Consider the following 21,938-nt stretch of genomic DNA (forward strand, 5'->3'; position numbering starts at 1 on the left):
AGTGACTGTAGAATTTTTTTCATTTTGTTTCATAACTTGAAAATATTAGAATAAAGTTAAATGATACATCTATATATATAATCATCAAACTCTTTTTTTTTTTAAATATTTTATTTATTTATTTGACAGAGAGAGATCACAAGTAGGCAGAGAGGCAGGCAGAGAGAGAGAGAGAGGAGGAAGCAGGCTCCCTGCTGAGCAGAGAGCCCGATGCGGGACTCGATCCCAGGACCCTGAGATCATGACCTGAGCCGAAGGCAGCGGCTTAACCCACTGAGCCACCCAGGCGTCCCTAATCATCAAACTCTTTACTGAGAAACATAGTTGTATACTGTCTCCCTTCCCCCTATCTTCCCTAGGTCCATTTGTTCATTTTATAAGTAAATAGGATTAGATTATGAGGAACTATCAATTCCAAGAACAAGAAATGTGAACTTTAACATATTTACAGTGCTAGGTCACAGGATACCACTGATTTTGGTGACCAGCCAGATGATCCACAAGAAACTGATTAGTGTGTTCCCTCAAAGCAAATGGTGGTAAGTTGTTAAACTAATGCAACCAATGAATTATACTCCCCCTATTTAAGCCCATGTGTAGGCCCCTCCCCACTTAATTACTGGATGGGCCATATGATTTGCTTTGGCCAATGGGACATTAGCAAATATAACCTAAGCAAAAGCAAAGCTAAGCATTAGCAAATATAACCTAAGCAAAAGCTTAAAAAAAAAGTGGCATTCCTGAGACTGTCCTGAGAAAAAGGCCAACCTGACCTTTTGGAGGGTAAGGATACAGGGAGCAGAGACAAGCCATCTCAACAGAGAGTCCATAGATCACACAGTCCCAGCCTATGCATCCAGGAGGCCATAGTTTCATTAGTGACCCCAGGCAAGAAGAGCAGAATTGCCCAACTGACCCCAGTCCAAATTGCTGACCCACAAAATCATAAGCAAATGAAATGGTTGTTATTTGGTGGTAGTTTGTTATGCAACAGTAGATAACTGTGGCACACTGTATTTCCAGTATGTCTTCTTTTGGATAATAACCTCTTGGATAATACTTTGTTTCAAAAGAATAAATAACTGGAATTTAAATAAAAACTTGAAACAAACAAAAGTATTTGGCAGGTAAAAATCAAATTGCACGGCTCATTGTATGTAAATTCATAAAACAATTAAAAAATTAAAAATAAAAAAAATCCATCAAATATCTTACTTCCTGTGAATGTTGTATTTGTCCTTTGTTGAAATAATGACAGACGATTCCTTATAGAAAAACAGTATAGTCACAGTAATTTGAAAATACATTTTAATGCTTTTCTTCACTATGCTCCCTGGGAAGCAGGATATAACGCATTTTATTGGACAACAATAGTGCAGTAGTTGAACTGTTGAAATTCTTCAGGATTGCTATGAGAAGAGAGTTCTGACACTTCGCTTTTGTTTCCCCCCATCCTTTATTTCTCACTGCTTTTCTCGTCTATTTACTTCTTCCCCTTCTTCTTTCTATTCCCGATTGGCCCTATCACCCGTCCTTTCAAATCATTAATCTCTTCAGAGTTCCATCATTTCCTTTACAATTCTTTCATCTATCAAAGATACAGCTGCTTCTTTTACTGCTCTTAGTAGTAATTACTAGTATTTAGCATATTAGCATCTTTTCAGTAAACATCTGTATATTAAGCATGGGATCGTGATAGGAGAATTAGGAAAATAACGTACTCTAGAAATTATTTGGACCTTTTGGCTCGTGTAGGTAATAACACTTCTATTGACTCTTTGTAACAAAAACATAGGGACTTGGAGCCAAAGTGCTTATGGCAGCTGTGCACACCCTCTGGCACCAGGCCGACTTTGGGGGCCTTTCCATAACTAGCAATTGCAGGCTTCATTACTCTTGCACGTTCGTCGGATTCTTTCCCTGAAGGGAAAAAAAAAAAGGAAGGTTGTTGGGGGGGAAACTGCATTAAAAGCGAGGATCAGGAATGCTTGCCGATTTTATCTAAATAGCAGGTGAAAACAAAGCAGAAATTTGGGGAACCCTAAGCTTGGGAGATTACTTGGCCGTGAAGAACGGAGAGCGAGGATTCAGGGATCACCTGAGCCGGAGAATTACAAACGCTTCTGACACCTGCCGCAAAATTTTCCATCGCGGACGGTACCCTGCGGGGAGGGGAGCAGGAGCGCCGGCCGGAGCAGTTACCCTGGCGATTGGTGGCGCCCCCTCCCCTGAGGGGCAGCGGCGGTCCGACCCCGCCCCCGCGCCGCGGGTGGGCGGTGGGGGCCGGGCGCGGCCGGGCACCTCCCACCTGTCACTCAGCGGGCCGCGGTCGCTCTCCGCCCCCCGCCTGACAGGCACCTCGGGGCCGCCCCCGCCCCCGCTCCGCCTCAGGCTTCGCCAGCTTAAGTCACAACAAGGTCCGGCTACCTGGGCGCGCCCGGCCGGACGGCTGCGGGGCGGGCGCCGGGTGGCGGCGCTGAGGGCTCGCCGAGAGGAGCTCCGCGGCGTCTGTTGGAGCCGTTCCCTCGGTGGGCCGCCGGCGAGGGCATGAGCGCCGACCGCCCGTGCCTCAGGAGCGGCGGCGGCGGGAGCGGCGAGGGGAGGAGGCGCCGCGGAGAGGCCACCGTCCAGGGCAGCGCCGGGGGACAGCAGGGCAGGAAATGTGCCTGTGCTTAGCGGCTCAGGAGGCAGCATGCACCCCGATGCCACCGACAGCAGCGGCGCCGGCCTCAACCTCGCGCCGGCCGCAGCCGCCGGCGGCCGCCCTGACTCCGGCGCCCCGGGCGAGCGCCGGCCGGACCCCCGGGAAGACGCGGCGGCGCCGGGGGCTCCTGGCGGCGGGAGCTGGCGAGTGCCAGTGGCCGTGGCCGCACTCGCCGCCGTGTGCCTCTCCTGGCTGGGGCCCGGTTGCTGGCAGGCGACCGGAGGCGCGGGGCCGTGCACCGTCCTGCTCAGGCTCTGCCTGTACCTGGGCTGCGCCGCGGCCGCCTTCCTCCTGGGGACCCTGTTCTCCCTCGTCTGCCGGAGCCGGCGAGCCCCTCCGCCCGACTTCGTCGCCGCCTGGAGACGGCTGGCTGCGGCCGCCCGCCGGCCGGGGGTAAGTACCGGTCTCCCCAGTGCCTCGCGCGCCGGGGCCTCCGCCCGGCCCTCCGCGCTTCCGGTGCCCGCCGCCCGTCTCAGAGCCCCGGGTGGCGGCAGCGGCAGCGGCGAGGTTTGTCCTCCGCCCCGGCTGCCGGAGAGGAACCGGGCTGGGGTTGGTTGGCCCCGCGGGTAGCTGCGAGCGGGCTCCGGGCTCCTCCGGGCTGGCGAGATGCTCGCCGAGATGCACGTTGTTAGGCTGTGTAGTTGCTCCACAACCACCCCCAGGCACAACCTCGGTAGCCGAATAATCACTCCGAATCTTGGATGCTGCTCTGCAGTTGGCGGCGGGGGCACTCACTGTACGCACGCGCTGCGCCCTACATCGGTCACTGTATTTCTAACCGTTCTCTGGGGGAGGTAACTTTATGACCTTTTACCGATGGGGAAACTTGTTCAGAGAGGCTGACTTGGCTTAATTCTCATCCTGCCAATACCTCTCATCCCAAATCTGGTGCACTGTGTAGATCAGTGGCGCAGTCCCAGCTAGTTTCTGTGCTTTCGAAAAGGGATGTCAGATATAATTTCAGTTTGCAACAAAAGGAACCGTATTCCCAGTGGGTTGGGGACAGCAGGGCGGTGATTAGACAGGAATGAGCTCTTCCCTTCTTCGGTGCCAAACCATTGCTCGATCAACGTCCCAGCTTCCTTTGATAACCTTATCTAAGTGAAACTTAATTCTGATGTAGCTTGTTAGCTTGTGTGTTTGGGGCACATTATGCCGAGTCTGAGATTTGTTTCTGCCAGTAATTTATTTAACATGGGTTTACTAAGAGAATTATAACTTAAATTTCATAAGCCAATAGGATACAGGATAATGGCTCTAAACAAGGAAGTGAAGAACTAACATACTCCACAAACCAGTGATAGATGAATACACCATTGTTCTAGGGGATAGAGAAAGTCCAGATTCATTCATTCATTCAGAATTGGTTCTTGGTAGAATCAGTGCTTTCAACAAAAAGCTGGGCATTAGCTGCTGGGACACAGAGCTAGTGGTGTTGCTAGTAGCATTGGTGTTGGGAGGCAAGGTGAGCTGCTCTGAAGGTTAGTACTTTAGGGACAGTTACACAGCTTGCACCACTGCAAGAGAAATAGACTCACCAAGGCAGAAACAGATGTCCCTTTCCCTCCTGAGACGGCTGCCTGGTTTAACACCCTGCTGACCAAGAGTTGCCTGACCCCAGCAGGAACAAGTGTCTCAAGATCTACAGAGAGCTGTTCAGATCAGCAAAGAGTAGCCTTGGCCAGATTGAATACTCTGGGTTAAGTCCACACAAATTACTGATATTTAAAGTTTAAAGTGTCCATTACATCATAGTTATTCTTCCATATATTTAGATGGATAAGCACTCTAAGAGCACAGTAGTTTTGCAGATACCATCTTGGCAGGGTTTCTCAAATTCACTGTCCAATCAAAAGAACTTCATTTAAAAACGTGAATTTGAAATCTTAACCAATGGATAGCATAACTTGGCACTCACTGCTTGACTGAACGATATTGTCATTAAACTGAAAGTGCCTAGCCACTTTAAGCTAAGGGAAATGGCAGTGATTCAGCTTCATAAAAATATTTGTTAGAGGGAACATTGCCCTCTGGGTTTTGTATTTGCTTATACTATGATCTGCTTATAGTTTTGTAAATATCAAGCTCTTCATCAAAATTACCCTGTCCTGAGTCAGTCTCTTCTGAATGTACTCTTTAGATAATGGCTGGAGGATCGTAGGTAAGGAAGTCAGGCATCCTCACTCTGTAAATTCGGTATATTAAGGAAAAGGAGCTTCTGTTTTCCTCGGTGGTCTCAAAAATTAGTAATGTTTATTTCTTTTAAAAACCTTCATGAAACAGTCCTTTTTTTCGTATCTAATTTAGCAAGAGTTGATGGGCAGGTGTATTTTTCCTCTTGATTTTTCTCTATAATGGTAGAAAATAAGAATCCCGATTTTACTAACTGGTTTATTGATTTATAAATAATGTCCCAATTCTTTAGAGTATTGTAAGAAGTTATAATTCAGTCAGTACATATTAAGTGTTTTATATGAGCCAGGTATTATTCTGGAAGCTGGGATTGAATCAGTGAGACACATAAGAGCCCTCCCTACTCCCTGGAGATTATATTCTTATGGGAGATCAGGCCATAAATAAGGTGATATTTTTAGATAGTGATAAATGCTTGTGAGACAAAAAGTAAGAGTTAAATGATTAAGAGTTCCTAGTAGGTGAGAGCAGGAAGTTTAGATGATGAGGTCAGGGTCAAAACCTAGTGTATTGCATTTTGCCTCTGAAGGCACAGAAGTTTTATATTGTGGGTTACCACTATTTCCGGGAAAATACATTTCCCCAAACCGCCCCCCTCCACCACCAACTCATTTAGACCTCTGGGTAGATAAAACTTGGATTAACATCGAGAAAGATGCTTTAGTAGAGGAATTTGAGAAAATAGTATCTTAAAGGTGACAGAAAACGAAGCAGTATATTGTAATTCTTTATGATTACAACTGGAAGATTTCAGTTAATAGAAGCATAAATTTAAGGAAAGTAGATTATTGGTTATTCTTTGGAACTTGGATTCGTGTAATAGTCTTAAATGAGAAAAGAAGGGCATTGGGAAAAGCTTTATATTATAATTAAAATGCATATTCTTCACATAAAATCTTGTTTTTTTGACAGTACTGGTGTTATTTACTCAAGCCTTAAGTTGTGCTGCATTGCTTATTTTACCCCTTCTTCTAGTTGTGCTATATTTCTAATTTGTATTTAAGTGTTTTTTTTTTAATGTTCTGTTCTTTATGAATGGAAGCATAAGCATGTGGTGTAGTATAAAATATGTCAGTTCTGTGGGGGTAGGAGCTGGACCACACAGGTCATCTAACATATGTGGAGGGGGAGGCTGTTTAGTAGTGAACCAAATGGCGCCTCTTATGATACAGTGATTATTTTACTACAGAAATTTTGATTCAGCATGAAGAAAAGAAGCCTCATTCGTTCTTACACATTTTGGATTCTTCTAGTATGAGTCCTACAGGTCAGAGGCTGGGATCTATCCTTCTAGTTGCTTATCCTTCCTTCCTCTTTATTTCCTTCTTGGTCTCCTTCTATAATGAAAAAAAAATGTATACACCGTTAAAATAAGCAACCTCAAAGAAGCCCAAACTAAAAGTGACAAGCGTTTTTGTGTCTAGAAGTGTTTAAAATGCTTCTGCCTGTTTCACAGTGTACCTATTGGTTAAAAACTCCATGTAATTAGCACCCGTGATTGACACCTTTTGTCATTACCTTACACATAGCAAGAGCTCAAGGAGTGTTTGTAGCAAGAGCTCAAGGAGTGTTTGCGGATGATGACAGAGAAAATTGTTCTCTCATGCTTTTCCGCTCCTCTTAATCCAGTACTAGCATTTACTGGGCATCTCCTGTGTGCTTGAATTTTTATTTTGGGAGGGATGGGAATTACTATTGATTAAAGTAGTAAAAATAATTTTCAACTCAAATAGAAATAATATGTAGTAGTATATACAGGTTCTAAGGAAGCTTTCCTGTAAGGTCAGGAAAGTCTTAGAGTTGTTATCTGGGCTTCACTTTAGAAAAACTTGGACTTTGTTACAGGCCAGCAGATTGGAGCTATAATGCCCGGGCTGGCCTGCTCCTGGGGTAAGTGTTGTTAGTCCAGCTTTGCAGAGCAGGCTGTTATAGTATGTTCCATCTTGTGCCAGGCCAGTTAACTTATCTGGCTCAAGAGCCTCAGGTTCACTGGCCACAGTTACTTGATCCTAGTACATCATCTAAGCAAGGCAACAGAAAGAGAAATATGATGAAAGTGAATCAGTAGTTTAGAAAACTAAACTATGTCTATGGATTTTCTCTTTTACATTGTAACTTACTAGATATTTCTTGATTTATGGTTCATAAATTCAAAAAATTCAAAAAAAGTAAGCAATTAATTGATGATGATCAGAAGGCTGATACAAGAAAGTCCACAAAAGTGAATAGTAGCATATGGGAAACAAAGTCCACTGCTCTATGAAGAAAACATTAATGAGAGACTTTACAAAGTTCAAGCAGATAGAAGAGTTCAAGTGGCTTATCAAATCTAATTAATAGGCATTTCCTGAGTATCTGCTACATATCTGCTATTGTGATCTTATTAGATCACTTTTTGCCTAGTTAGCTGCTGAGTCCCTGTGTCTGACACATAGTAGGAACAGAGCAAGCTCTCAGGAGATATCAATTTTGCCTGAATAAATGGATTATTGTTTGAGACAAGAACAAACTTAACTATCCTACTTCCATTTTGAATTGAAATTTTAACCCCAGCATCCTAGAGAAGGGTCAGAGCCTTGCAATAGGTGTCACCAAGAGCTTGGGAAATTGGTCTCTGGAAATGCAGGGCAATGTTTTTAGTGTTGGGGAGGATTCAGAGATGAACAAGAATCTCCCTGTCCCTGCCCTCTCAGGCTGAGTAGACAGGACTGATCAAGAAGACTAGTGGCATGCCAGATGTTTATAGAGACAGTAAAATATTCACAGAGCAATCCATGGTGTCAGTTGGCTTGAGTAGGACTTCAAGAATTCCTAAATGAGTTCTTTTACAAATACAAAAGTTCTTTGAGTAAAACAAACTTAATTTAGTTACTTGAGGGGAAAAAGGAAAAAGAGACAGTGATTAGGGAGCCTATATACAACCTCTTTGTGACTTTCCTTTATTATGCTAGTGTGATAAACTAACCCTCAGTAATTTGATAATGGATAATGGCATAGTATACTTACTGTCTTCAGAATATTTGCATTTTAACCAGGGGATTTAAGTCATGGTGGCTAGTGGGAAAAAACATAATTGAGGAATGGCTTTTTGAGAACCCCTTAAATCACAGGGTCCTCCCTAGCTCTCTTTGTGATCTAAAGGTTGTTTTCCTCTAAATTTACATTATTAATAATTTTTAAATTTAATTTTTTATGTAGATTATAAGTTCACATGTTTATTTAAAAAGCATATACAAGGGTATGCAGTGAAATTTTCTCTTCCCTATAGATAGTTATTATTGATAGTTGTCTATTCTTCCAGATATATATAATGCACATATAAGCAAATACAGATATGTATTTAAAGGGAGAAGTTTTGTACAGTAAATCTGTAATTTACCAATACAAGAACAATGATTACGCATAAAAGACAGTTTTTTCTTTTTTTATATCTTCATTACAAAGGCACTATCCCTTAAGCTTAGGAAACACAAGAAGTTATATATGAATGATAAGTTCAAAGTACGAAGATACAATACATGATTATACCTGGAACAAAAAATAAATGCTCATCAAAAACAGGATATGAATGCTAAGAAATACAGAAAGTGTGATTTGATTTAGCAAGACTCTAAAGGAGGCAATAATTATTTTAATAATTTATACAAAAAATAAGTCAACCAAACTGCTGACAGAATGCCTGTACCATTTAGGATCTGAGTTGCCGCTTAGTATATGAGATGAATCATAAGAGCTAGGATTGGAAAGTTAGTTTGGGTCATGTTGTGGAAATCTTCAGTCAAGAGAATAGAACTGGATTTTAGTCTGGAGGCTTGGCAGCTACCGACCCAGGAGGAGAAATGCCATGTTAAGTGCAGTGATAAAAAGTAAAAGTTAATCGCGTGCCTATGTGGCTCAGTCCTTAAGCGTCTCCATTCAGCTTGGGTCATGATCCCAGGATGCTGGGATGAGCCCCACATTCGGCTTCCTGCTCAGCAGGAAACCTGGTTCTCCCTCTCCCACACCTTCTGCCTGTGTTACCTCTCTAACTGTGTCTCTCTCTGTCAAATAAATAAACGAAATCTTTAAAAAAAAAAAAAAGAGAGAGAGATAATGAAGCTGTGTGAATGGAGACAAGAGAATAAATTTGAGTGAGATTTTTTCTTTGATGTAAAATATCATCATTACAGTTAGGTTTAATTATCTTCTCCAGAGTGTTCCAACATTCTCTTTAAACAATAAATTCAGTCCCAAAAAAAGGGTCCTCCTGTTCACAAAATGGAGACCACAGTTTCCAAGTTTAAATGTTTGTTCTTTTTGGAGCCCACATTTTGGTCCTTTCCCGGGAGGTTCATTTCAGTCTTGAATCTCAAGTTTTGTTTTGTTTTTGATGTCACCCTTGTAATTGAATGTTGCCTTCTTGAAAATATCTTAGGTTTTATTTCCCAACCTTATTGTTTTGGGGTAAGGAGTACCCCCAGACTCCTGAAAATGTGAGCTCTTGTAGTCAGAATGGTGCACACAGTTGTATAAAATGGTGACTCAGCAGGTTTAGTGCTGAAGGCTCCCGGCTTAAGAAAATGAACATTGCCAATGGAAGGCTTTAAGTATTAAAATGATAGCATACGAACTTGTGGCTTTAAAAAAAATGCAACTTTGCTTTCGAAAGAAAAATACTGCAAACTTGGAATTTATTTATTTATTTTTTTTACCCCAGGATTAGGTCCCTTTCCAAATTAGGGTTGGGTGAGTGGGTGGGAATGATGGGAGTGGTGGGCATCTCTTCTAGAGGGTTCTCCTGGATACCTTGAGCCTCAGGCCAGGGCCTGCATCCATGATTCATTTCTGCATCTGTGTTAGACTTGAGGAGTATGCTTATATAGTTTCCGGAAACACAGTGAAGGTTTCCAGCAGGTCCAGTGGGTTTGGTTGTATTTTGATGGGTTTCCCAGCTCAGGTCCTGCTTTGGTAGAATGTACTTAGGAGTGTGAGATGTGCCTGCTCTGTCCCTGGGGGTGACCTGTTCTGGTCAGTTACTATAGGCACTGGTCAGTCCAGTACATTTGTCAACCATACAGGGGTTTCCATGTCTGAATTGCCATGAGCTGGATGTAAAGAAAAATGTCTGTGGGAGCTCCAGATAAAATGTCTCTGAGGCCAAGGAAGAAAAAGAACAAATAGTACATTTTTAGGGTAAGAGACATGAACTTGTTTAGGCTACTAGGATCTATTTAATAAGCTTCCAGTTTTGGTATAGAATACTACTCTTAGAAAATTAGATAAGTTTCTACAAATACTTATTTCTTTAAAAATTTTTTTTTTATTTTGTTATATTAGTCACCATGCAGTACATCTTTAGTTTTTGATGTAGTCTTCCATGATTCATTGTTTGCATGTAACACCCAGTGTTCCATGTAATCTGTGCCCTCCTTAATAACCATTTCTGGGTTCACCCATCCCTCTAAAATCCTCAGTTTGTTTCCTGGAGTCCATAGTCTCTCATGGCTCTTCTCCCACTCTGATTTCCCTGTCCTTCATTTTTCCCTTCCTTCTCCTAATGTCCTCCATGCTATTCCTTATGTTCCACATATAAGTGAAATCATATGATAATTGTCTCTCTGCTTGACTTATTTCACTTAGCATAATCTCCTCCAGTTCCATCTATGTTGATGCAAATGGTGGGTATTCATCCTTTCTGATAGCTGAGTAATATTTCATCGTATATATGGACCACATCTTTATCCACTGACCTGTTGAAGGGCATCTCAGCATCTTCCACAGTTTGGCTGTTGTGGCCATTGCTGCTATGAACATTGGGGTGCATGTGGCTCTTCTTTTCTCTACATCTGTATTTCTGGGGTGAATACCCAGTAGTGCAATTGCCAGGTCATAGGGTGGCTCTATTTTTAACTTTTTGATGAAACTTCACACTGTTTTCCAAAGTGGCTACACCAGCTTGTATCCCAACAACAGTGTGAGGGGGTTCCCTTTTCTCCACAACCTCTCCAACATTTGTTGTTTCTTGCCTTGTCAATTTTTGCTATTTTTACTGGTGTAAAGTGGTATCTCAGTGTGGTTTCTTTTTTTTTTTTTTTTAAAGATTTTATTTATTTATTTGACAGAGAGAGATCACAAGTAGGCAGAGAGGTAGGCAGCGAGAGAGGAGGAAGCAGGCTCCCCGCTGAGCAGAGAGCCCGATGCGGGGCTCGATCCCAGGACCCTGGGATCATGACCTGAGCCGAAGGCAGTGGCTTAACCCACTGAGCCACCCAGGCGCCCCCTCAGTGTGGTTTCGATTTGAATTTTCCTGATGGCTAATGATGTTGAACATTTTTTCATGTGTCTGTTAGCCATTTGTGTATCTTCTTTGGAGAAGTGTCTGTTAATGTCTTCTGACCATTTTTTGACTTGATTATTTGTTCTTTTGGTGTTGAGTTTGAGAAGTTCTTTATAGATCTTGAATACCAGCCCTTTATCTGTAGATTTTTGCAAATGATACTACAGATACAAATACCTATTTCTAAAGTAACCTGCATTTCTGTAGTTCTCAATCACCAGTATGTGTGAGTGACAGTATATATATATAACTGCCATTGATGGCAGGAAGTAAAATTTTATAGGTGTTTACTTCTGTCTGCTCATGCAGAACCTTGGTCTACAGTGCCTCTAACTGCCCCTCCCCAGTATTTCTGAGAGTCCATTGGCAGTGTCTTCTGTATTTGTGAATAAGCTTATTTGTGTTCTTCCATTCATGGTACCTGCAAAGCATTTGAGAGTGGCTTTTCTGCCATCACTGCTGGCAGTCTGTGAAAAAGCATATTTCCTATTGTGCTACTAGTGTCTCAGTCCCCTGAAGCTGGATATCCAGGTGTGTGTATTTAGTCCTTTTTTTTTTTTTTTTTTGTAGTTCATAGTAGCTGAGTGTGTAGCCCTGTTTCTCTTGGATATACTTCTAAACATTTTTTCCTCACCCTTATTATGGAAGCCGAGGAGCTGATGCCCCTGTTTGCATTTCTTGTGAAGATAGCTCTACCTTGTTGTCCACCTGGCCAGGAGCAGCCCTTGGAGTCAAAGCTAGAGTTCTCTCTGTCTCCAGCCTTGAACCCATACATACAAGTCACCTCGCAAAAGGCCTCTTTATCCTCTAAGTCAGCTCTTACAAATACCCACCTGAGGGCTGCATGCAGGCTTTCCCATTTTGTTAGACATGAAGTTAACATTTTAACTATTCCAGAAATTTCACGATGTTTTTTCTGAGGCAATTAATCTCTTTCTCATGATTTTTTTTCAGTTTCACTAAACCTTTCTGAGATTACAATCTCTAGATTATCTCAGGAAGTTGCTTTGTTTTCCAGATTTGAATTATGGTTATTCTTGGATCTCTTTTTTATTATTTTAGGTAGTCTCATCCTTAAGCTCCCTGTAATAACCATCTCTACACTGAGGAGTAGAGATTTATTCCTCTATTGGGGTCTCAGTCTCATGTATTCAACTGATGACTTGGCATTTGCTTTGGTGCCTAAAACTCAGCTAGTTCAAGTGTCCTCATCCCTCTTCTGTTGTCTTTTATGTTCATGACTAACACCTCCTTACATCAGGTACCACAGCCAGAAAGCTTTGAGTTCCCTGAACATCTCCTTCTCCTCACTCTCCATATGCCGTCCGTCCATCACCAGGTCCTGCCTTCTCACCTCTTGAGCATCTTGCACCCATCTACTTCTTTCCATCTTTCCTGCTTCATCCCAACTGCCATCATGTCCCACCTAGATGACCGCAGTAGCCTCTCAACTGTTCTCTCTGTCTCCTTGTTGGCATATTAAAAATGCAAACCTAATCAATCCATCTTCAACACGTTTAATTAAAATCCACCAGTAGCTTCCTGTTCTTCCCAGCTCTTCAGCCTCACCTGTCTTCACTACCTTCATCCTCATGTTCCATCCTCAGTCCTCAAAAGGCCATGCTTGCTCCTTCACTGGTGACCTTGTATCTAGCTTCCTCTACTTGGAGAAGCCCACTGCCCCTTTGGGTAGTTAATTTCTTTCCCCTAGACCTCAGCTATTGTTTCTGCAGAAATGGTCTCTCTCATGACCACATACCTTTTCTTTATTTTTTCTATCACAACTGTAATTTTAGATGCCCTGGATGATATCTTTCTTCTCTTTCTTGATCTCCATGAAGGCAGAAACTCCCTCATATCTTTAACATTTAGCATGATTTATTTATTTTTATTATTTTTTAAAAGATTTTTATTTATTTATTTGACGGACAGAGATCACAAGTAGGCAGAGAAGCAGGCAGAGAGAGAGGAGGAAGCAGGCTCCCTGCCGAGCAGAGAGCCTGACACGGGGCTCGATCCCAGGACTCCGGGATCATGACCTGAGCTGAAGGCAGAGGCCTTAACCCACTGAGCCACCCAGGCACCCCACATTTAACATGATTTAATAGGTAAAAGATAAATCTTTCTTGACCGAATAACTGGGAATCAACATAATGGTTTTGGAGCCAGTCTTCTGAATTTGAATCATGGCTCTGCCCTAATAACTATGACTATGGGCAACCTGCTTAAGATTCCTAGACCCCAGTCTTTCTATCTGAAAAATGGAGATAAATAATTTCTAGGATTTTTGGGAACAATGTTATAGTATTTGAAAATACAAATTTTAGTATTTGTAGAAGTGCTTTGAATATAGAAGGTATTAAATGGTAGAATTTACAGTATCTCTTTTGAAAAGAACTTTTTATTATAAAATAAAAAATGCAGATTCAGAGAATCTCACAAAATGTATGGTTGGATGAATGATCATAAAGAGAATACCCTTGTAACTTACAAAAACCTCAGAAGCCCCTCTAAGACCCTCTGTATCTCCATCCCATTTCAGCCCCTTCTATTATACCTAAGTGTCTTGACTTCATTAGTAATCACTTCCTTGCATGCGATTATAGTTTTATCACTCAAATATGCATCAGTGTACATCATGGTGTTTTTCTTGCCCATTAAAAAAAAAAAATCAGTTTCCCCTCTCTCCTTTTCTTTCCTTTACAGTTTATCTGTGAAGAACCTGGAGCATCTATCCTGTGGCATGTCCTATAGTTTGGGTTTTGCTTGATTGTGTGTGAATGATGCAGTTCAGCATGTTCTTCTCCTTTGTATGTCCTGCAATTTGGCAGCTGGATCCAGAGGCTTGATTAAACTTGTGTTTGATCCCTTTGGCAGACCAAAGGTGGTGGTGTGATCATTCATCAGGAGGCACATAACCTCATTTTTCTTTTTTGTTATATCAGTAGCTGTTGATGCTTGATACCAAGTTCCACTGACTTGTTGGGGGTGACAGAATGGTAATGTTTTACTTCTGCCATGGAGTGAGTCTGTAGTACGAGCTACTGGAACCTCTTATGTTTCTGGGCAAGGGGTGATTTGCTGGGGTGGACATCTGAGACCGAGTGAAGGGTGGTGGTCACGTGGCCCAGATTTACAATCTGCTGGTGGTGATCCATTATCAGAAATATGTGGATGGGGGAAAAAAATAAGTGCATGAGGCTTCCAAGAAGGAGATCATGTTCATTTTAATTTCATTCTTTCATTTTTATTTATTGGTTTGAATATTTTTAAAGAGAGACATGTTTCCTTCATCTATTTGGTTACACAGTAGTACAGTTCACATAGAAAAGCAGGGTAAATGCTAGTTTTTTCCCCCATTGCTTCTAAAATAATGAGTTGATGGTGGTTGGGGGAGGGATAGGGTGGCCGGGTGATGGATGTTGGTGAGGGTATGTGCTATGGTGAGTGCTGTGAAATGTTGTAAGCCTGATGATTCACAGACTTGTACCCCTGGGGAAAATAATACATTACATGTTAATATAAAAAAATTAATTTTTTTAAAAATCTCAAAAAATAAAATGAGTTGATTCCCCATTATCCTCTGAAGGTGATTAGTTGTTTTGTGTTTTGAAAAAAAAGTACAAAATTACAGATTTGAAAACAATAGATGGGTTTCAATAGTTGTAATTATCTTTTTTGAAGCTTAAATAATCCCATCTTTGGCTCTCTGGCATAACAGGATATTTCAGGTTCATCTTGAGCATTTTCTGTTCTCACACCTGCAATTGGCCATTTCTTCAAAAAGAGCTCTGATTTCTTTTAGTTGGAAGTGGAATTTCAAGAACCCATTCTGCCTCAGCTCTGAGCAGCACAGTCAGACCCAGATCTAGCTGTTGGAACTTCATTTGCTTTATTTGTTTGTAGGGTGACCAGTGGACCTGATTTGCTTAGACCTGTCTTGGTTTAGCACTGAAAGTTCTGTGGCCCGAAGGAAAAAAAAAAATAAAATCAAAAACTCATTCTAGGTGTTAAGCTCATAGCTATTAGTTTGGTCATTGTTTCTTGGCTTTCTCTTTGGAGAAATCTGGAAAAATATGTGTGAGATCAGTCTTTTGCAGGGAATTCATCCAGTAGTCAGATTTATGTACTCTGTTTGTCTTCTTAAAGTCAAGTAGCACTTATTTTGGACAGTGCTTTAATCATTTTGCCGCTTCCTTATCAGAGCCTACACTGGCATTGTTCACGGGTTCAGGGAAATAGTTTCTGTGGTCTCCATTGAACTCACTGCACTCCAGTGCATGATTGTGAATACAGCAGACAAATATGTGCACTACCGAGTCCCAATGTGAATGTTAGAGAGTGACTGCCTTAGTAATTATTGTAGCTAAACTTAACGTTTATTGTACTTACTGTATGCTGGTGGCTATATGTAGGTATTACCTAATTTAATTTTTATACCTACTATGTGAGATAGGACTGTTATTTTACAGATGGGAAGATTGAAGTTTAGAGGTTTAGAGCAACTGAATAAAGTACTCAGGCCATGTAGCATGTGGAGGAACTAAGGATTAAACCCAGGTCTCTTTTACTCTGGAGTCTGTACACTTAACCACCTTATTACCTTTGTAATTATTAAAGGCTAGTGTTACCTAATTCAGGTTAAAAAAAACCAAAAAAACCTGGATATTCTCTGAGATGGCTCTAGGATCTGTTTAGGAATAGGAATTAGTGTCACTTTAGAGCTCTCAGGTTGAATAGAATGGTGTTCCAGCTGCCCCTTCTGTGCTCATGACGATCATTACTAATCAAGTATGGCCATATTTTGTTTATGTTTTTCTGCTGGATCTGGATGACGTCTCAGAATCCCTTTCAATATAGTCTTCCAGGCAACCACTAAATATTTACCAGAGTTGGCACATAATGTGAAACCCATCTGCCATTCTGAGTGAGAACCACCTAGAAGGGCAGTGGTTCCTCTGGATTCCCGGAGCACATTTCTGTGTCTGTATTACTGTCATCACTTTACTATATGATAATAGTCAGTTATAGAGTCTTCTCATCTGCTCTGGTAAAAGCCACTTTTCCAAACTACATTCCATTAATATTTAATTTCTGGGAGATGCTTTTAGGTATACTGAAAAAACAAGAGGCAGGATGAGAGCCTTGTTTGGTCACATAATTTCAAAAACTAAGTTCTTGAAACTTGCCTTATTTATTTATTTATTTATTTATAAAAGATTTTATTTAGTTATTTGAGAGAGAGTGATACAGAGAGTGAGCACGCAAACTGGAGGGAGAGGCAAAGGAAGAGGGAGAAGCAGACTTCCCACTGAGCAGGGAGCCCAATGCAGGGCTCAGTTTCAGGACCCTGAGATCATGACCTGAGCCAATGGCAGACACTTAAGCTACGGAGTCATCCAGGTGCCCCGTTCTTGAACCTTTATAATGTGCATTATTGTGTTAACTTCTGAGAAGTCCTATCTTAATGGAATCTATTAAACTGTACTTAATCCTGTTTTCTATACATGACTGATCCCCATATCCCCACTTTTTTGAAATAATAAAGAGATTATTAAGAAATAATATACTATCTATAGAGGTAGGACAGGCCCAGGGGAGGGCAGGCCCCTGTCAAGCTGCCAGCACCATTTCTTCATATTTTTTTGCCCTTCTCTGAGGGGATTAATTCTCAGACTAGTGGCCAGATGACTGTAGTAGGCACAGGTATTGCAGCCACACAGGATGATGTCCAGGGGAAGAAAATCCCTTTTCAGAGCAAGGGAAAAGTTGCCAGAAATGCCTCCTGCAATGTTCCCTTCACATCTTACTGACTGGGCTGGGGCAGGTATCCTTTCCTAACGAATTGTTGGCAAGGGGGACAGGATTTCTGAGGGTGACCTGAGTGGGTCCTTTAGGAAGGAAAGAAGTAATAAAGTCAAAACACTGAGCATTTCACTTCACCTCACAGGTCTTCATGACTAGGGCTAACTTCTCTTAGCCTGTCTTCCACACTTTCATTCATTCTTAAAGCTACCTTCTGTTCCTGAATTTACCTTTGTGTGGTGGGTGTGTGAGCACCCACATGCCCCTCGGAAGGCCACTGCCCCCATCTCTACATGGTCACTTCTGTTTGTTGCTAAAAGTCCACTTCAACTGCCCTTCCGTTCAGTCCACTTTACCTGCCCTTTGGGTCTGCCCAGTAAACGTTTACTTCAGTGAGGAGAGGGAGAAGTCTAGGTTAATTCCAGGGTCTGGCATGGGTGGCTGAATGGCTTTAGATGCTATTTGCTCAGTTTTGGAATGGGGGAGGGTAATGAGTTTTTGCCATGTAGATTTTGAGGGGCCCGTGGATATGTTCAGCCTGCAGTGAGGTATGCTGGTGTGCAATTTGAGGGAGAGGCCAGGATGAAGCAAGTGGATTTGTTGGCAGTCAGGATGCAGGCGGTAGCTAAAACTACAAGGATTGATTGAAACCAGGGAGCCAGAGGGTAGGTGGAGGAGGGGCTGCTCACTGAGGTGTGAGAGGAAATATTCCAGGACAGGAAAGAAAAGCCCAGAGAAGCAGAGAATCAATGGCAAGTAGCATCAGGTGTAGGTTCAGAAGAGGTCCAGGAGGAGGTCAGAATGTCCAGAAGGTCCAGAAGGTCAGAGAGGTCCAGAAGGAGGACCAAGCAAGAGGTGTCCACTGGGTTTGACAACTGGGAGGTCTTTGGAGATTTGTGCCTGTGGTGTTTTGGGAAGCAAAGGCGGATGTGGGAGCAAAAATTATATTCTTGTGGGTGAAGAGTGAGCAGGAGGTAAGGAAGGAGAGACAGTACATGGACAGTGCTCCTCTAGAAGCTTGGCTAAGGAGGAAAGAAGAGAAGGCAGCATTTATAGGAGTGTGTATGTGTGTGTTTGGGGAACTTTTGTTGAGTGGAGATATGTAAAAACATTTTTGGGTTAAAGGGGAATCGTGAAAAGTAGAGAGAAAGGGCCTGAAAGCCTCCGAGCTAGAGGATGATTGATAGGGCAGTGTCCAGGCAGTGGGACCAGAGCACAGGTGGAGGGTTTAGGCTTGAGACTAGTGGGAAGGAGGAACAAAGGGGAGGGTACAGAGAGAGCCTCGTAGGAGGTTGGCAGAGAACTCAGATGTTTCAAGCTGACCCCTACTTTCTTGGTAAGTAGGAAGTAAAATTAATTGCTCGTGGTTAAGAGGATGACAAATGTAAAAGGTAATTTTTTTTTTTTTAAGATTTTATTTATTTTGACAGACAGAAATCACAGGGAGGCAGAAAGGCAGAGAGAGAGGAAAGGAAGCAGGCTTCCTGCTGAGCAGAGAGCCCAATGCGGGGCTCGATCCCCGGACCCCGGGATCATGACCTGAGCTGAAGGCAGAGGCTTTAACCCACTAAGCCACCCAGGTGCCCCTGTAAAAGGTAATTTTAAGAGAGGTCGTAAAAGGTTTGGAAACCACCACCACCACCACCACCACCACTACCACCACCACCACCTCTTGGAGAAAATAACAGGAAAATTTTTTGTTGAGCCCTTACTGTTGTACCTGGGCCCTATAGTAAGTACATTCTCATTCAGTCCTCATAGTGACCCCATGAGATACTTACTGTTATCCCCATTTTATGGGTCAGGAAACTGTTTTAAAGAGATTAAGTGACTTGCCAAAGGTCAGGTTGTGAACCAGTGATCCAGGCTTTTTCTGACACTGGGGCCAGCCTCTCAATTTTTATGCTCTCCTGCCACAAGGGAGAGGAAGCCTAGCAAAAGTAAGTGGGCATATTGTTTTATTGGAGTTAAGGACTGATGTGGGTTGGAGGCCAGGAGAATGTGGTGACGCCCATTGGCTTGGTTGTGATGTATTTTTTAGGAGCACCACTTAGCTCCTGCAATGGAACCAAGAAGGAGCCAGGATATGGAACAGGTCAGGGGGCAGGAATCCTTGATAAGAGTTGCTCAGGTGTCAGCTAAGCCAAGGAAGGAACAGAGGCCAGAAGGGAGCTTAGAGAAAGGGGAAGGATCAAAGAGATTGACAGACTTCTAATGCTCATGCCAAAACCTTCGGTGTGGCTACAAGAAAGGGGGAGTGGAGAGGAAGGTCCTGGAGCTGAGGAGCCAAGACACTGTGTTGTGGATGTGATGTGCCCGGATTTTGCATGTGATTCATCTTCCTATTTCTCTTGTGACTGAGGAGTTGCCTTCAGGAGCTCTCTGGTAAAATATTGTCTGAGGAGAAAGCTTGCATTATACACTATGAAATAAGAGACAATGGGAAAGTCTATGGGTGGGGAGAGTGGGGTTGTTGTCTCTTGACTGTTTTGACCAAGTCCAGCTCTGGCAATACGAGTGCACTTCATGGCATTTGCTTTGAACTATACTTGGGTGATTTTACCAATTAAATGCAATAAGAAGTTAGTTAATAGAGTTGTTTTTCTTTAGAAGAGTATGTCTTCGGCAATTTAAATTTCCAAGAATGGTTTCATTCAGTGCCTGTACTCAGTGTCGACCATTCTAGGAATACAAATAATTTTTGATTCAAGAACTGCATTTAAAACTAGCTCTTATTACTTTAACTGATTTTTCTTGTCTCTTAAAGTGAATAATGGTTTGTTAATATTGTGGAATAGAAATTCTTTGGAGAAAGAATTTTTTGAGACTACAAATGAAATACTGTAATTTTGGGGGCATCTGGGTGGCTCAGTGGGTTAAGCATCTGCCTTTGGCTCAGGTAATGATCCCAGGGTCCTGGGAGGGAGCCCTGCGTCAGGCTCTCTGCTCAGCAGGGAGCTTGGTTTCCCCTTTCTCTCTCTCTGCCTGCCTATCTGCCTACTTGTGATCTCTGTCTGTCAAATAAGTAAATAAAAAATCTTTTAAAACATTTTAAAAAAAGAAATATTGTAATTTTCATTTCAGTTAACAGAGCAAAGTCAAAGTTAGAAATAAATCTTCTGTGATTCTGCTTCCACTTAATGTAAAATGATTGCTATGTTCTTAAAATCTTCTGAATAGTAAAAAAGTCTCAGTTTCTTCAGGTATCATAACTTGTATTACCAGGATCATTTAGCCTTTCTCCGTGTAGTCTAAGGGTCCATAAGTAATTTAGAAATTTTTGTTAAAAATATATACTTATTTCAAAGACACACCTTAAGCTTTCTGAATTAAGAATCTTGGGGGATTGGACCAAGAAATCTGCATTCGAGCAGATTCCTCAAGTGATTCTTGAAAACTGAATTGGTGTGTTTTCAAGCAGTGGATAGCAGCTTCTGGGTATCAATAGGGGCAAAGGAAACTCAGCCGCATGTGGTATTCGTATATGTTCATATACCCACAGGTACCAGCATGTCCCCTCTTCTTGAGGATGGAATGGCTGCTGCTCAAAGGCCTATCTTTAATACTATGTTTCTTCTCAGAGGAAGTTTTATTCTTTGACTTTCAACATTTATTTTAGATAGGAATGGAAGAAATAATTTGTATGATTTGGATCTAGGCAGGGACAGTTAACTTTTTACTTATCTGTTTGGAAGGGATAAAAAAGTCAGCCTCTGAGTAGTTTGCATTTAATTGTGTTTTCAGTTTTATACAGCCGGAATTTTTCATGGCAATAATTAATCTCCTATATTTCAATATCTTGTATATATTTGTTATCTGGGCCACTCTACATGGAGCTCAGCTTTTTGCTTTAAGCGAACTGTGGAAATAGAGATCCTACTGAATCAAATTACTAATGTGATATTTTTCTAACTAGGTATGTACTAAATATTTAATCATCTGTTTTTATTTAAAAGCTAGCCAGCAAATTAATAATGGTATTATAGTGTTTCAGGACAGTAATGGAATATTAAAAAAAAAAAACCCAATAACCGTGATTGCTTTCATTACTAAAGATCTCTGTGAAAAAAGCAATTCTATGTGACTCATGTATTTCTTGAGTTACATGAAGCAGAGGTAACCACTCTTGACTCCTTTATTATTTGTAGTGAGTGGTTTCAGTGAGAACTTTGGTGAGATGAGAGTAATTTTTGTAATATACTTCAATATGTATGAACTTCAAAATTCTTCTGAAATGATTTCCTGTGTTGACTGTATATTAAATAACTTTTCTTCCATGACCTGGGCTGGAAAACAAAATGTAGAGAAGATACCAGACTAGGAAGAATATTAGAATTCCTCGGCATAGTCTCCCTCTTTAAAATGGTTTCCTGATCCATAAAATGGGAATAACAGGAACTATCTCATGGTGTCACTGTGAGGACTGAATGAGAGTGTACTTAGTATAGGGCCTGGTACAACAGTAAGGGCTCAACAGTAGTTCTTTTTTTTTTTTTTCCCCAAACCTTTTGCCACCTGTCTTATTTGATTGTGAACTTCCATCAAGAATAGATTAAGGCCTATGAACCCAGAGAATGTCAGTTCTTTAACTTTGTCTCTGTAGTACCCAACTAAGTGGCAGCAGACACACAGAATCCTCAGTAAATGTTAGATGATTGAATGAATGGATGGAAATGTGATTCATATCATGGAAACTTGTGATTTCCCTCGTGGACTCAAAATTACAGTGGAAGCCAGTGATAAAATGGTTACAGAATTTTCATTACACAAACCTTTTCAGGAATGCACAAAGCTAATGTCAGTTTTCAATTACCCTTCCTAAGCCAATTTGCTTTTCCTCATTCTCCTCCTTCCAGCCCTAGTATCTTTTCTAGAGTTGCCAATTTAGGCCAACTGCTGCTGCCTGTGTACTTTTAAGTG

At 41.8% G+C, this 21,938-nt stretch overlaps 1 protein-coding gene and 1 long non-coding RNA gene across 2 annotated transcripts in view; one reads left to right on the forward strand and one right to left on the reverse strand.

Moving 5' to 3' along the window:
* Positions 1–1,290: 1,290 nt before the first annotated feature.
* Positions 1,291–3,089, reverse strand: LOC101671244. Its single transcript, XR_006603486.1, has 2 exons — positions 2,969–3,089; positions 1,291–1,920 (listed from the first exon to the last, which is right to left on the reverse strand). It is a non-coding gene; the product is annotated as an uncharacterized LOC101671244 (long non-coding RNA).
* Positions 2,379–21,938, forward strand: part of SNX25 (sorting nexin 25) — a 123,064-nt gene continuing 103,504 nt past the window's right edge. Inside the window, exon 1 of the mRNA XM_013058986.2 lies at positions 2,379–3,097. Coding sequence (XP_012914440.2) covers positions 2,693–3,097 — 405 coding nt within the window. The 5' untranslated portion in view covers positions 2,379–2,692. The remainder of the gene's footprint in view (positions 3,098–21,938) is intronic.

This window comes from Mustela putorius, unplaced genomic scaffold (assembly GCF_011764305.1).
Source record: "Mustela putorius furo isolate JIRA1106 unplaced genomic scaffold, ASM1176430v1.1 tig00003932_pilon_pilon_pilon:0A:0A, whole genome shotgun sequence".
Taxonomy (NCBI): domain Eukaryota; kingdom Metazoa; phylum Chordata; class Mammalia; order Carnivora; family Mustelidae; genus Mustela; species Mustela putorius.